General features: G+C 40.2%; 1 protein-coding gene across 6 annotated transcripts in view; it reads left to right on the top strand.

Moving 5' to 3' along the window:
- Positions 1–16,045, top strand: part of daam2 (dishevelled associated activator of morphogenesis 2) — a 115,592-nt gene that overhangs the window by 74,159 nt on the left and 25,388 nt on the right. For all 6 annotated transcript variants that reach the window (XM_037071889.1, XM_037071886.1, XM_037071887.1 and 3 more), the window contains 7 exons: positions 1,324–1,418; positions 10,917–11,250; positions 11,873–11,983; positions 12,283–12,386; positions 13,292–13,358; positions 13,483–13,600; positions 14,003–14,141. In XM_037071889.1, coding sequence (XP_036927784.1) covers positions 1,324–1,418; positions 10,917–11,250; positions 11,873–11,983; positions 12,283–12,386; positions 13,292–13,358; positions 13,483–13,600; positions 14,003–14,141 — 968 coding nt within the window. The remainder of the gene's footprint in view (positions 1–1,323; positions 1,419–10,916; positions 11,251–11,872; positions 11,984–12,282; positions 12,387–13,291; positions 13,359–13,482; positions 13,601–14,002; positions 14,142–16,045) is intronic.

The raw sequence follows: 16,045 nt of genomic DNA, 5'->3' as shown, positions 1-16,045 counted from the left end.
ACAAAAGGCTATTGTTTTTTGAGGTATTCAAATTGTAATGTGTTTCATTAGTGGAAGGTAGCATTTTAGTGGGTTTTATGAAGTCATATCAATTCAAGTGATTTGCACACATAATAAAATACACTGGATGCAAAAAGGTTGTTGTAATAAAACATAATTGTAAGACAATTTCAAAATGAAATGTCAATAAATTGGTTTGAAAGTTGTTTTTTCCAGTTACCACTTTCCACTATAGTCAGTTTTAGTTTTTAGTCACATAGGAACAATTAGATAATAGTTAGGTTTCAGCTAACATTTTGTCTGTTAAATTAGGTTGTCTTCATTTATGTTGACCAAATACTTTTTCACTTGGTGCGTCAGTGACCCATGTGGTCCAAATTAAGGTTTTGATGAGCTGCATTCATCCCTCACTCAGTTAACAATGCACTGACGACTAGCTTGGAGGCATAGTACTGGCTATGGGGGGCACTTCCCATAATTAGGATTTAGGGAAGGACCTTCTGCTGGTTTACCAACTGGCTATAATAGTATCCTTATGTGAATGTTGGCCACAGGTTCGGAGGAGCTTACAAACAGCAGATGTAGGAAGGAGTCTTTTGGCTAGACTCATTGACACGGTGAACTGGCTCGCAGCACGTCCAAATCATTCACTCTCCCCAACACTTGTTGTGTCCAACTTCCCATTGACTATGAACATATTCGTTTTGGGGAAACGGGAGCCAGAGCCTTTTCTTCCTGGCACACAGTCCATGAACCATCTGGACTTGAGGCCAAGTCTTCATGATGGATGTTTTGACTGCACTGTTTCTAGATTAAACACACTCACACACTGTACAGAACAGAGCTGTTGTAAAGTAGTCAAACATGGGGTCTGACTTCAGCTAGCTGTGTAGGTGCTGTTGGTCCAAAAAATGTTCTTGTCAGGAATATTTGCATCTAACCTTGACCTCTATGTCTTTCCTAAAGGTTTACAGATTAGAAAAGAGGATCACATTTAATCTGCTTATACAGTGGTGTCTGAAACATTAGCCTGTTAATGAGGCCTTTATTATCTGTGATGCTAACTGAAACGAACACATTGACGTGTGAAGGGGAGGAAATACGTACTGTTGCCGTTTAATTGCTGCCAAATTAAGATGAACATTTCATGTTAAATCAGCAGAAACGTATGAAATATCTTATATAATGGTAGCATGTTGCATAAAATTGCAGCATTGTTTGCCACTAGGTAGCTTTCCAAATGGCATGGTATGAAGCCAGATTCAGTCATTTTAATCAGTTATCTCTACACCATTTTCATTTGATTTCTCACCATTCCTACAGATGCAAACCCTATTTGCCTTTGATGAGGAGGAAATGGAAATGAGGAACAAGGTGGTGGAAGATCTGAAGACAGCACTTCGGACTCAGCCAATGAGGTAAGCAAAGCTCTCCGTCTAACTAAACTGTGAGCTTTTCCTCTGCTGCAGACAGTACGCAGCTCTGCATCGCTCGATTCTTCTTTGAATTGTGCCCTCCTGTTATTTTTTCATTAATTGACATTTAGTACAGTTCATGTAACATGAAACACAAAAGATTTACTTTCCATTTCTGCCTGTTATCACGTCAGGACTGCAGTATAAAAAAGAAGCCTGTTTAATTACTTTGATTTGAAATAGGCCAAAGTTTTGCTATTTAAAGATCTACACTCCTATTTCTCCCCCCAACATGGTCATCAGCAGCTGTCAGGCCTCACTCATCACCACAAAATAACATTCAAAGGCACTAGTCAGCGGACTGTCACAGATTGCCTCCCTCACCCCATCGGCAGCTCCTTTTGAATATGTCATTCAGCCTATGCCAGTTGTGTGACACTGCTCTGGATCAGAAAGTATGTGTTGAGTTTTCTCAAGGGGAGCTATGAAGTGACAGACATAATGTGAAGAGTTACAAAAACCCAGAGCAACGTCACTGTCTGGGTCACGTCTGGTTGTGAGTGTGGGTTAAAAAAGAAAAAAAAAAGAAAATAGCACTGATGGCTACACTATTTTCAGACTTGTGTCTTCAGTTTGTTACAAGGTTTGTTTGTTTTTTAAATATGTCCCCAGCTGGCTTTGTTGTCTTTAAAATCCTTTTTCCTTCGGTGGTTTTGATTATCAAAATTGATTGATTTTTGATTTGAAAATCAAATAGTGACCACCCTAATACTCATCCATTCCAGATTGGACCTGCAAATGTAGCTGGTGAGCCCAGTGTAAGCACACTATGAAAAAAATGATTATTTCAGCTTCTACAGTGTCTCAGACATGGTTGGGAGAGAAAATTCCAATTAGTGGGATAAGGTCCTGCAACTACATTTCATGACACATTGCCACAATATTCCTTCGTTAACCCTGTTGACTGCTGAAACATCAGTAAGAAACTACACTGAAACATAATACAGTGCAGTTTGAGATTTATCCTTACATAATAGCAATGTAGCAATGTCTTGTACAATGAAGTTTGGACAGTTCAAACTGTAAATATAGTTCACGATTAAAGATGATTTTGATACAATGTGGAAAGGGAGAATAACCCGAGCACAGTGTCATATACTTCAGGTCACTGCTGATATGGCTTTTTCTGTTTTTTGCCACTCTGTTTCTCTCACACTCACTAACTCCATGTATTATATTCAAGTTTTGCCTCATCAAAAGTGGCTGTGTTACACCTGCAGCCATGCTGTACTCAGAGTGAGTTATTGCTCATTAGCACACAGACATGTTTAAGCGTTGGTGTAGTGATGTGGGTAGCAGGTGTGTTCCACAGAAAGCCTGAGCAGTATGTTAGTGTCTCACCAGGTCTCACCTTTGTGATAAATGGGCGATTAAAACAAAGACGACGATTTTGTGCTTGACAGTTCAGATGTCTGTGGGAACTGTGTGGTTTAATGTGGAAAGTTTCACCTTAAGATCCCCTTTATTTGTCACCTCTGTGTCTTCGACTGCAGGGGTATGCAGTATCCCTTAATGGCAGCATTTTATAAGACAATAACTGTGATGTCTATCTGTATTCTTCTTTGATTCATGCCTAAATTTGTGTGGCAGCCTGAAACAGCCCCCCCTCTTCCTTTCTATTGGTGTTTCATAGAGGCAGCTGGGCCTGGTTGTGAAGTGGTGCCCTTGTGCTCTCAGCTGCCTGCTCTGCCGGGCCACAGGACCCAAACACATGGTGGGCATGCAGGGTGCCAAGCAGAGTGCACAAAAGCAGTACTTTGTCAGCAAGCCACCCACTGTTGCCAATGAAGTGGCAAGATGACATCTTCAGGTCACACACAGTATTCTGTTGCTTGTAACCGTATATGGGATGTGAAAAATGAATTTAAATGTGTTTTTTCCTTGCTTCTGCTACCAGTTACATTTATTAAGTTGCAATGGTCATCAGACTCAATTCTTAGTGCAACTACTGTGACTGGCCTCATGTTACCCTTCATAGAATTACCCTAATCTGTTCTACAAAATCAGAATCTGCAACAGGATCAGTGTTTCTCAAGAACAATACTAAGTAAAAGCTGCTTTGTGTTCAGCTTTTGTGTCACAACTCTCCCATTTTGGTTCATCCTCGCTTCTCTCAAAGCATCGTTTTTTGCTGCAGCAGGCATCTGTTTTAGCGGAAAAGCACTCTAAGCCCCTCACCTGATTAGAAGAGAAATTCATGTGAAGACATTGGGTCCGAATACGTTTTTGGCATGTGCATGTGTGTACTCCTAGCTGTTATGAAGTGTAGGAGACAACTTTGTCCTTTCCACTAGTACAACTTTAATGGTAAACATCAGATTTTAGTGTCTGGAAATGTTATTTCACATCACAAACATTACCTCCAACGGTGAGAGGAGACAGCAGGCAGGTACATTTCCTGCTGTGAGGGATGCACTTCATTAGCTGTTTACCAGAAATTGTTTTAATAGTTATAATCATTAAGGAAGTTTAACGGCCCAGATGTCGTATTACGAATATAAATTTGACCAATTATAAACAGCCGTAAAAGTGAGACATTTAGAAAATTGGCTGAATTTCCCTTCTTATGTACAGTTCAGCTCATTTTTTGTGCAGTAAACATGTTACCAGGTTTACCAGTAGGTCAGATGGAGTTTGACCATCACATTCTGGTTGAGTGTTTACTCGCATAAAGCTGAATCTCAACTCAAGAGGGCATGTGAGGGCCAATATGCAAACATGAACTGCTACAGCCAGCCTTGTAGTCACATTCAATCGGCTCAGTCTGGATCGCATTTTAATTTAGCTTCCAAGTATCAAAATATTCATATTCTCCTGTGGTACTTTAACTACATTTTAAGTGTATTTATTTAAGCACCACTGACCTATTGACTCCTCTTCACATCTGAACTGATGTTCATGTCTGTCCTGATGAGCATACTGTGTGTGCATTCTTTTATCACGGATATGACGGCCCTCGATCACTGTCATATCTGTGATCAGCATAACTGCAGGAGGACAGGATATGAAGCTTTCCTGGAAGTTGTGGAGGCCATCCTGGCCCAGAATGCACTGAAGTTCCGGGCTCATGTCAGTAGAGCATTGCAATGCTTCCCAAGACAGCTCTCTGGACTTTGTATCTGCAAATCTCTTCCAGCAAGAATATTGACTTGAGTCAGCTGCTCCTGTGTCAATAGGCCTTTGGACGATTTGCTACCACCACATGCAAATATTATTCTTCAAAACATTTTGCTGCCAGATCTCTCAAAGGTTCCGCTTAGCAGAGAGTGAACTTTATATCTGTTTTCATATATTACCAGATACATTTGTGGGAGAGTTGAGTATCACACCTTAATAGAGTCTTGGATGGAGTAATGTTTTTGCTTTTCTCAGTGTAGATTTCTCACCGCTTTGCATTTGAGGGTCATAAATCAGGGACAGATAGGTACACTAGATACAAGCCAGTTTAGAAGTAAAGAGACTGAGCCTACTTGTGAGGGAGGTTTGTGTTGGAATAGCAAGAAACATATGTAGTAGAGAACAGAGGTGGCAAAAGTGGGGATATATTCAGCCCTTACTCTGATCACAGATACATTTGGCCTAGGTAATTATATATATCCTGCTTAAATCCACATTCTTACATACTTAAGTTAAACAGGTGCAGGAAGGTGAAACCTTTGAATACAGCCCTGTTCCAAAAAATTAGAATATCATGGAAAAGTTTATTTATTTCCATGATACATTGCAAAAACTGAGAAGTAAATGGTGATTTCTTCACAGTATTCTAATTTTTGAAATTCCTGTTTTTGTGGGTTTTATGAGCTGGAAGCCCAAATTATGTACAAATAAACAGATAAATACTTGAAATTGTTTAAATTGTGGGCCCTGAATCTATAATCTATGAAAGTTTAACTTTTTGAATGGAATTAAATAAACTTTTCCATGATATTCTAATTTTTTGGAAAGGGTCTGTATGTCATGTCATGTCATTGTCCATGACCGCTTATCCCTTTCCATGGGGTTGTGGGGTGTTGCTGCTGGAGCCAATCCCAGCCTTGCCTCAGGGCGAGGGCAGGGTACTCCCTGGACAAGTCACCAGGTCATGGCAGGGCCCTCACTGATGAGCAAGGTGGGGTTAGAATAGCATCTCGCTCAAGGACACTTCGACATGCAGCTCAGCCCTGCCCGGAGCCGGGATTTGAACCATCGACCCTCCGATCACTAGTCGACCTGCTCTACCCGTTGAGCTACAGCCGCCCCTCCTTTGAATATATGAATGTAAAATCTTATACATAAATGTCTAGATATGAATTGTACTTATATAAAGATAAGAAAGTCTACTGTGGCCTAGGAACAATAATGGCCACCTTCATCATTACCCATCATGATGCCATCCTCAATTTTATGAAGTTGTGACAGCACCCCTCACACAACCCATGGCACTGGGCCAGTAAAGTTAGACATTTAGAACATGTATCATCAGCTGAGTGACTCCTCTTTGGACATAGAGGAATCTGAAGCTCTTCTCTGTTGATTTGGGTCCTTTCTTATGATTCTCACACAGTTTATGAAGGCTTTCCTGTGACTTTTGTTCCAACTCTGAAAATGATGCAACTTCAAATGTAGCAAAGTAAAATACTTACATGTTTTTTGTTTTTTTTTAAATTATTATTCTCTGTGCCAACTATAACCATGGACTGAGGGAATATGTTTTCTATTGAATTCGATATCTCAGGAATGCCTTAAGGGAATTTCTTTAAAATTAATGAAAATTCCCGCTTGAACATGTCAATGAACTGATTACATACTGGTGATTAAAGTAGACCTTTGATTACAGGGCACTGTGACCTCACAAAATACTTTTCTGGCCATAACTCAAGAATTCATATGCTATTCTAACACCGTTTCACACAGTCTAATATGAAGCAGAATTAGTTTTATAGACCAAGTATATGAGCGCATACAAGGAATTTGTATTTTACACACTTACAGACATAAGGCTGGTATTCAGCTTCAGGTAATTACTCTTGCACCATGTGACTAGGCTGAAAGTGAAAACATACATGTCAGTAAATTTCAACGTCACTCTTGTGTTGGGCATAAAACAGTGAGGCGGTAGTTCTAGTTTAAAACACAAAAGAAATGTATAGGTATACAAATACACATAGTGAAACAAGTAAATGTAATTCTGATGTGGCTTGGTAAACAAGTTAAGGGGCCATTGTGGAAGCATTGCCCATTTTAGTCCAAGTCACACAAACAGACATAGACCTGTCCCTGTATAGTGAGTGGATGTTTAGAAGAGAACTTAAGTGTGTGGAAAATGTGTTGGTTTAAAAAAAAAAGGGTGAAGATAGGCAGAGAGCACATGGTTTGTGTGTGTGTGTGTGTGTGCATGCAAATGTTGCACATTGATGAGTTTGTATGGTTAGGCTTTGAGGCAAGAATGAACTCTCGACCGACTGCCTGCCACACATGGGTCATCCACAGTTCAAAAACGCAGAATGTTTTGTCTTTGCAACTAAAACCTCAAAAAGTCCAGTTGCTTTGAATGAATTTCTGAATATTAGCATCTGGATCTGGATTACTGTCTGCCTCTGGCTGAGGGGTTGAATGCTTTTTTGATCAATGGAAATTACATGACCCGAAAATGGTTTTGTTTGAATTTTGATCAGCAGCAAACCAAATGTTGCATTTGACCATTCTTGTCACACACACACTGCATTCATTTTTTTGTTCCACTGTCACTTTTGTTTAGACCTGTCCAATTCTAAGTTATGTTCCTCATTTCTTTCTTTTGTCTGTCTGAAGAACTTAATGTTTGTGTGTGCACAGTGGTATTGTTCAGCTCTGCCTGAACTTATATAGTATGCAGTGGTTGTCTCTGTCTTGAATGCAACCCTAGCGGCTTTTCAAGTATGCAGTGGTTGTTCCAAAATAAGGGGAAAAAAAGAAGAAAGCCTGCACGCCACTCTGCTGAGCATGAATGTCAGCAGACAGGAGAAGAGGGGACTCCAAAGTCAGAGGAGATGGGCATCAATTGATTCAAGTGCTCACTGGAGAGAAAATGAGAGATGGGGGAGGAGAGAGCGGATAGATGTCAGCTCTCCATAAAGTTTAAACAGTAAAACATAAAACAGTACAGTAGATTAGTCACTGTCAAAGTCATACATGTACGTTTGTGTATGCATGCATCTTTCCTCCTGGGGTATAGCATGTGTGCTTGTGTCTCTGGTGAGCTGTCAGCAAACCAGCGGAGTGAAGTAAAGCAGGCAGCGAGCAAAGCCTTGAGTCCCATCCAGCTTTTTGAACCCACACTCCAGAAACAACATGTCTCACCCTCTGTTTTCCATACATTCATCACACGGATGTTCGGCTTAATTTCTCCTGCAGCATAAAACCTCTGAGGTGGCCTCGTAGTTCACAGACGTAAGGCTGTTGGTGTCTACTGTGCTGGCCAAAGACTTGTCACTGATGTAAGATGTGTAACTTTAACAGTTGAATCAGCTCTGCCTTGCTCCATATTCAGCGTCTGTGTTGCATCTGAATCAAGTCATATCTAATATAATGGATTCATTTTTTGCCACCTCAGTGTTGAATAGAGGCCGAGAATGTGGCGTCTGTCCTGAAACTAGAAGCACGTGTCTGCTGAAGGGATGTGTGTGTTCTCTATGATTTCATTGCATTTCTAAAGAGGTCTGACTGTATGCATGCATGCATGTAGCATGGCCCTCTTGATCTCATCTGGCACTGCTGAAGATTAGAGGATTACATGTCTTTGAGAGATGTACTGGTCATGCCAGGTTAAGTGTGTCTACGTCTATATGTGTGTGGTAATAATTGGTATATATTGAGGGCAGAAAGTTTTAACCAACAGTTAAGACATTTTAGGAATATTAGGACATTTTACCAGGTCCTCATAGCTACAGAGTGCTGTTCAAATGGTAAGCCTTGGCTTTAAGGGTTAGGGTAGTGTCAGGTTCAAGTGAGGCTTATGGTAATGGTTAGGGTCAAAAGAACAGTTTCCCCCCCAAAATTTAAATTCAGTAATCTACTCATCCCCATCCTGATGGACAATTGGGTGAAGTTTTCGTAGTTCACTTAAAATGTCAGGAGCTCCATAGCAAAAAAATACCCTCATGCTCAGGCCTGTGCACCCACTTGACAGGCTGCATGCTAATGTTTTTATCTAAGCAACCACAGTGAGGATTTCAACCTAAAAAAGGGCCCAACTAATTCTCTTTTTCAGTTTGGATTGTCGGGGCATCCAGAGACTTGGATTATGTCGGATGAGCTCTATGGAGCCATTTTATGTCATCTCTTTGGTTGTTTTTTTTTACATGTTAAAACAAGTCCTCCTCTAGGCCTACATAGGTTCCTCAGGTAAATGCTGCAAGGCTGTTTCTGTGTTTTACCAAGTATGATTTCACTTCACTGAATTTTCATTTTTGGGTGACCTATTCCTTTAAGCGCTTATTTGTGATGGCCATGGTTAGGGTAACGGTCTAGGGAATACATTATGACAACGAGAGTCTTCATCATATGAAAGTCTAAGCATGTATGCGTGGTGTGTGCTTATGTCTGAATCTTATGGAAATCTGGGACTGATTGTGTGTGAGTGGGGGAAGAGCTGTGGCCTCAGTGTATGGGATAATAACTGGATGATTTACATTTTTTTGTGCAGTGTTTTTTCCATGCCTGCCCGAGCCAAGACAGCAGTGGGAGGGGATGGAACTTCTGACATCAAAACAATGTATCTGTTACAATAAGTAGCTGTAAATCACCAACTCGCAGACTTTCTCCCTCTTTCCTCACTGTCCCCTCCACTTTCTGACTCCATCCTTATTTTCCTTTTCCTTTGTTCTCACTCGTCTCCTTGCTTCTCTCACTCTGCCTCTTTCATTCCTTATAAAAGGCCTCATTTGTTTCAGATAATTTATGAGGCCCATCAGGAATCTTAGTGAGTGGGAAGGTTATTTACAATACAGCCCTCAGTTTGTTCGAGAGATGTGACATCTCTCAATGTTTGTGTGTCTTGCCTGTCATTTGGTTCATTGGGAGTACCTGTTCAGGATGGGAAAACAGTTGCTCTGGAGGAGTTTTGAATTGTGTGCCTCATAATGTCGTCAGGGTAATCTTTGCTCATGCAAGTATATTAGTTTTTAACAGTGGGCGTGCTCTAAGATGTGGGAGGCAGAAAGAGGAGTCTAATTAAAAGAATCTATTGGGCTGGATGAAATGAATATTTTCAGTGGCAATTAATCTTTTGATTATCTTTGTGATTGATAAAGTAAATGGTGATATTTATTTACAGTCATAAAGGAGTAAATAAACCAGAATATGTTCACATACTGGAATCAAGCTAGAATCAGAGAATATAGTATTTGTTTTTCTTAAATATTACTGGCTACTATATTAGCCAATAAATTGATCATCAAAATCGTTCCCAATTCGTTTAATGGTTAACGATCAACCAATTACTGGATTCATCTTTGCAGCTCTATTGATTTAATTGTGGGAAAGGTGGAGACTAAAAGTCAGGATATCAACTTAATTCATTATTTTACCCATATACTCATACTTTATGGAAGTGCAACACTAAATGACTGGAGAACCTCTCTGAACAATTTGCTAATTGACAAAAAAGCATTTTTTCAAGCCAGACCTTTTTCTTACCCATCAAATGTGAGCATAACAAGTGAATTGTGGGATTTTGTGATTTTGTAGACAAAATGATACATCTAAATGATAGATTGAACAAAATATCTAATTATCTGATTTGTTGCAACCTTGAAATAGATTTTGATTTGAATTGATTGCTGAAATTAATCATTCTCATGCTTCAGCATATCTAAGCGAATCTGTTCCATGATTCAAATTAAAATGGATTAACAGAAATGCTTTTTCATTTTCAGAATATAGCTGCATTTTTTGACTCATAAATAAAATGAGTAATAAATCATCCAAATTGCATTTTCATTTTCTTCTTCAAGACTTCTCATTTTGTAACTTCATTAAAATGATAAAGAAAATTCCATTTGAGATTTAATTTTCAAAAGATGCCCCAGCAAATAGGTACCAAAATTCATTTTGAAATGTCAAATTTGAAAATTAAAATGCATTAGCAGGAATGCTTTTTCATTTAAAGGTCATCGCTGCATTATGTGACTCACAAATGAAATGAGTAATAAATCATCCAAATTGCATTTTCATTTTCTTATGAAATGTCTATTAATATTTGAGAGCATTTTGTGCCTTTACTCTGAGAGATATGGTGAGTGGTCTTCAGTTGGACTTGAACTGGGAGCAAAGTCATATCTTTTGTTTTTTAATGGTTTTTTGTTGAGAGATCTCAAAAGGCCAAAGTTACATTTGGGTGCATTGTGTACATTATGCCATTCACCCTGCTCATGTTTTACTTAACTCAGAATCTTCACTAATTTTCCTTCCCAACTCCTCCAGGTTCGTCACACGCTTCATCGAGCTAGACGGCCTCACCTGCCTCCTCAACTTCCTGCGCAGCATGGACTACGAGACGTCAGAGAGCCGCATCCACACCTCTGTCATCGGCTGCATCAAGGCCCTGATGAACAATTCCCAGGGACGTTCGCACGTCCTTGCCCACCCACAGAGCATCAACACCATCTCACAGAGCCTGCGGACGGAGAACATCAAGACTAAAGTGGCGGTGCTGGAAATTCTGGGGGCGGTGTGCCTGGTGCCTGATGGACACAAGAAGGTGCTGCAGGCCATGGCACACTACCAGAAATACGCTGCTGAGCGGACTCGCTTTCAGGTCAGGCAAAATGTTAAATGTGCAGACAGCTGTCATTCAGCCTCAATTGTTGTCACGGCTCATGAGACAGACATCTTTATGGAGCCTTTACTGGTGCAGACAGAAATGATGGGAAACTAATGCTCATATAAATCAAGTTGCAGTCATTATGCTGCAGCACCTCAGACTGCTGGCCTCAGGTTAAGTCAGCACTCTGGTCATATTAAAGGCAGGTGAGCACATCCAGAGTTTTAGAGCTCAGGGTATGTGTAGTGCTTTAGTAACCAGCAGGACTGAGTCAACAAGCCACATTTCACCTGTCCCCCTGGAGTGAGTGCTAAATCATGCCACCTTGGGCTAAGCTAACACCACAGGAGCTGAGTGATTCCAAACATATGAGGCCTTTCTACTGTTTGTTTGAGTAATGAATAAGCTGCTAAAGTATGTTGGTGTCTGTAAAAGAGGGAACAAAGGGTGTGAGAAATGAAAACAGCGACCCTGTGCTGCCATTTTCTCTTCAATGTTGTGTTAACAACTCAGTTTTGATTTGATTTTAGTTGTTGTCTGATGATTTCAGTGGTGAATTATACTTTGGATCAAACACACTTGCTGACTAACCTTCCCATATGTCTCGACCATGTAGACGCTGCTTAATGAGCTGGACAAGAGTACAGGCCGCTACAGAGACGAGGTCAATTTAAAGACTGCCATCATGTCCTTCATCAATGCTGTGCTCAACGCTGGAGCTGGGGAGGTCAGCATGCACACCCATTTTTTTTTTTTCTTTTTTTTTAAAGGTTCAACATACCTACCTTAAGTTTGTTCATCCAGACAGACACCTAGTTAACTATATGCTCTTAGATGAGAAAGCCCATTAGAGATGAGAGTCACATGATTTGTCTGTGGAACATCTTTGTTGATGACAAAATTCCTTCTTGCACAAGTGCTAAAATGGGAATGGGAATTATGAGTACAGATGACCAGGTAAAAGCTACATATTGAATAGATATTTCATCATCATCTGTTAATGTTCTTCTTTTAATCTTCTTCAAGGACAACCTTGAGTTCCGTCTCCATCTAAGGTACGAATTCCTGATGTTAGGCATCCAGCCGGTCATCGACAAGCTCAGAGAGCACGAGAATGCCACTTTGGACAGGTGAGAATAAGATAAGGAGCAATCAACCAATAAATGATCATCCTCTTCGGTTTTCATTGTGCACAGCAGACCTGCTTCACTTTTTTGTCATGCTGAGATTTACTTTACTTCCGTATTGTTTATATTTTATATGATGTGCCAAAAATCAGTCAAAGATGAACAAATGCAAATCAGAAATCAGAAATCCTTTAATGTCCCGCAGACAGGGAAATTTGTTTGTCACAGCAGCGACATAATATTACAAAAACAGAAACATATTACAATAACAGGAACAATAGCAAAAATAAGCAATAAAATTAAAAAGGCAAGAAATAGACATATATACATATTTACATGATGTAGTGCAAAATTAACAGCAGTTTTTGTTTTGTTTTTTGTTTTTTTTGTTTTTAAATGTAGATTTTAAATACAGATAATAAATATGGAATAAATATGGGTGTTAAGGAAATTGACCAGACCGCACAGTGCAGAGTACAGGATGAGGTCTACAGGCTATTGGGAGCAGTGCTGGTTGTAAAATCTGACAGCAGCAGGAAGGAAGGACCTGCGATACCTCTCCTTCACACACTTAGGGTGTATCAGTCTGTTGCTGATGGAGCTGCCCAGTGCTGAGATAGTGTCCTGCAGGGGGCGGGACTCCTGCATCAGTAGCGATGACAGCTTGTCCATCATCCTGCTCTCTCCCACCACCTGCACTGAGTCAAGGGGGCATCCCAGGGTGGAGTTTATCAAGTCTCCTCCTGTCTGCACTATAATAAAATGCATTATATTCTCTAGTGGGCTTTATACGCTGGCAGGGCTCTTGATTTGTCAAAGAGGACCTGTGGTCTCCAGGACCCCTAACACAGCATCAATTGAGGTACAGTTAACTTGTTAATCTCACACTGTTATTTCTTTCTGTCCAGGCATTTGGATTTCTTTGAAATGGTGCGGAATGAGGACGACTCTGAGTTGGCCAAAAGATTTGATATGGTGAGTAACCTCTTATTTTATCGGTTCCTGTGCTTTCTTGGATGTATTGCTTAAAATATCCAAATTCAAGCAGAGCAATGGTTGGACGTAAAAGTAACTGAAGAGTGATTCTTTTTGTTAACAGACCCATGTAGATACTAAGAGTGCTGGTGCCATGTTTGAGATGATCAAGAAGAAGCTGAGCCACACTGATGCCTACCCCAACCTCATCTCCATCCTCCAACACTGCCTGCAGATGCCTTGTGAGTAGATTAATAACTAGAAGTTTATCTTTGGCAGTTGATAATAATGGCAATATATTAACATTTACTAGAGTAGTGAATCTTGTGAAGAGACTTATGGGATCTTATTGATTGTTGTTGGGATTAGTCAAACCGAGCTAGTGTTTGTGAAAAACCTTAGATTTTGATCACAAAACACATTTAAATATAAATTATGGTCTTTTATTTTTGGGCCGGTGACCATGGAATAAGTTGGATAATGCTCTTTGAAGTGATCATAACCAGGAATTAATGACCTCTGCATCATCCATTCATTACTGAAAACGGATGTCTCTGTGGGCATTATCCCTAAAAATAAATCATATATGAAGTGCACCTTTCTTCATAGACCAAGTTTTGATTTTGAATTGACTCCACACACAGATAAACGTGGCGGTGGCAGCCTGCAGCACTGGCAGCTCTTAGACAGGATCATTCAGCAGATAGTCCTGCAAGACGACAAGGGAGAGGACCCTGATGTCGCGCCTCTGGACAACTTCAGTGTTAAGAACATCATTCGCATGTAAGTGGAATCTTGCTATTCTTAGTCAAAGCAGTCTTCTGTCAGTCCTTTGGCAGCCTATACCGACTGATAGCTGCCATCCAGTATATTTCCTGTTCACATTATCATGCGAATACAAAAAGACTTCAGATGTCATACTCTCATTTCTGAACATGTCTTGTGGGTAGTGCATCCAGTCAGCATCACTTCTAGGATTAAAGACAGCCCTGATATCAGCACGTTGTATGAAAATATATAAGGGTGTTTGGGGCATGGCTACAAGGCAGAGCATTGGTGGAACTTATAACTGGAATTATGCATCAGGACTTTAGTGTGAGGCAACATTTACAGCAACCAAGTATTCACATGTGTAAAAAGACCTTGTTTTCAACACTCTTGGCCTGGCTTTCATGTTTTTTTTTTTGTTTTTTTTTAATGGGAGTGGAGAATGTGAGGTGAAGTGAAGGTGGCAGCAGGGGGCTGTGGGTAGAATCAGAGGAAGAGGGTGAATTGGCATGAAAGCAGAAGACAGAGATCAAAAGGAAACTGCTCTAATCACATTAAGCAGGTAGGCTGGCCAGGTCAGCCATGTTTAGGTGTGTCGAAGCAGTCACTATGCTATATGTAGAAGACAACACAGAGAAATAATCATTTTCTAAACGAAAACGGAGCCATTATGACTTGGAATTAGATGTTTTCTGTATGTAATCAAAGGCACAGTCTGCACTGTGTTTCCCTGAGTTTTAAACTGACCTGCACTTGTGTTCAGGAGGGAATGACCCTAGTGTGTGCTGAGTGTAGGTAATGTTTAAAGATGGTATTCTGGGATTTGTCCATAAAATACATTTGGTGTGTGGTTCTCCCACCAGTTAACTTTATTTTTACTTTCTGATGTGCTGTCATTCTTTTCTGTCATCATCTTTTTTGTATTCCACTTTCTTGTGATTTTTAAGTCAAGCTTCAGGTCAGTGATGAATGTGTTGAGGCTCAGCGATGAAAGCAGCGTAAAAACACAAAAAATTCAGCCACTGTTCGTGCAATCAACTCACTTCAATATAATAGCATACAGAAAGTGAACTTGGATCATGCTTCTAAGCCCGGATGTCTATTACTGTCCAGTGCATCACATCACAGCAGTCAAAACCTATCCCTAACTTTACATTATTGCCAAGGTCTTGTTGTGTTTCCATTAACTCTCCTAGAGTAAATTATGCCTGGAAAGAGGGTGCATACCCTGACCTTCCCTCCTGCTTTGGCCGCATGCCGGAGTCCCTGACTGTGAGCGGGTGAAAATGTTTGTCTGGTGTAGCAGCGGCTCAGAGGGGGACGTTAAAACAACTGCTAAAACAACTGGGAGACAAAGTCATTCATCATCTGCGGTCCCTATGACGACGGCTCTGATTGCTCACTCTTGAGACAAAATTAACACTCTTGTACACCATTTCCTTTTTCCACAGCTTTGTAAAGGTATTTATTTGACTGGTCAACAATAAAATAATTGGGTCTTTTCCTTTAAGTTGGATCCATGGAGTGTTGCCCAAGCTGTAATTAAGTTCAGGACTGTCCTGTTCACTAACATCAGCATTAAGAAGACCTACATGTGATTAATGTATTGAATTGCCATGTGGATTTCCTAGTATGAATTGATTACAAGTGCTTAAGTGTGAATCATTACCAGAGTCACGTTACTTTATCCTTATTGGCAGACATTCCTCAGCTTCCCTTTTTAGTGTTTCCTTTGTCATGCTCTGTCTATTTCATTGTGTCTTTTATACTCTTAGTGACACTGAAACATGTCTGTTCTCTCAAATCTAGTCATGGCTTCCACCAGTGCCCAAGGTTTCACTCTTTAGTATTTCTCCATCTGAATTAATTTCTCAAAACACTCAAACACATAATTTTTTAACTTCTCTTTCATTCAGTTT

This window comes from Acanthopagrus latus, chromosome 16, assembly GCF_904848185.1.
Source record: "Acanthopagrus latus isolate v.2019 chromosome 16, fAcaLat1.1, whole genome shotgun sequence".
Classification (NCBI taxonomy): domain Eukaryota; kingdom Metazoa; phylum Chordata; class Actinopteri; order Spariformes; family Sparidae; genus Acanthopagrus; species Acanthopagrus latus.
This window is presented reverse-complemented; position numbering and strand designations above follow the sequence as displayed.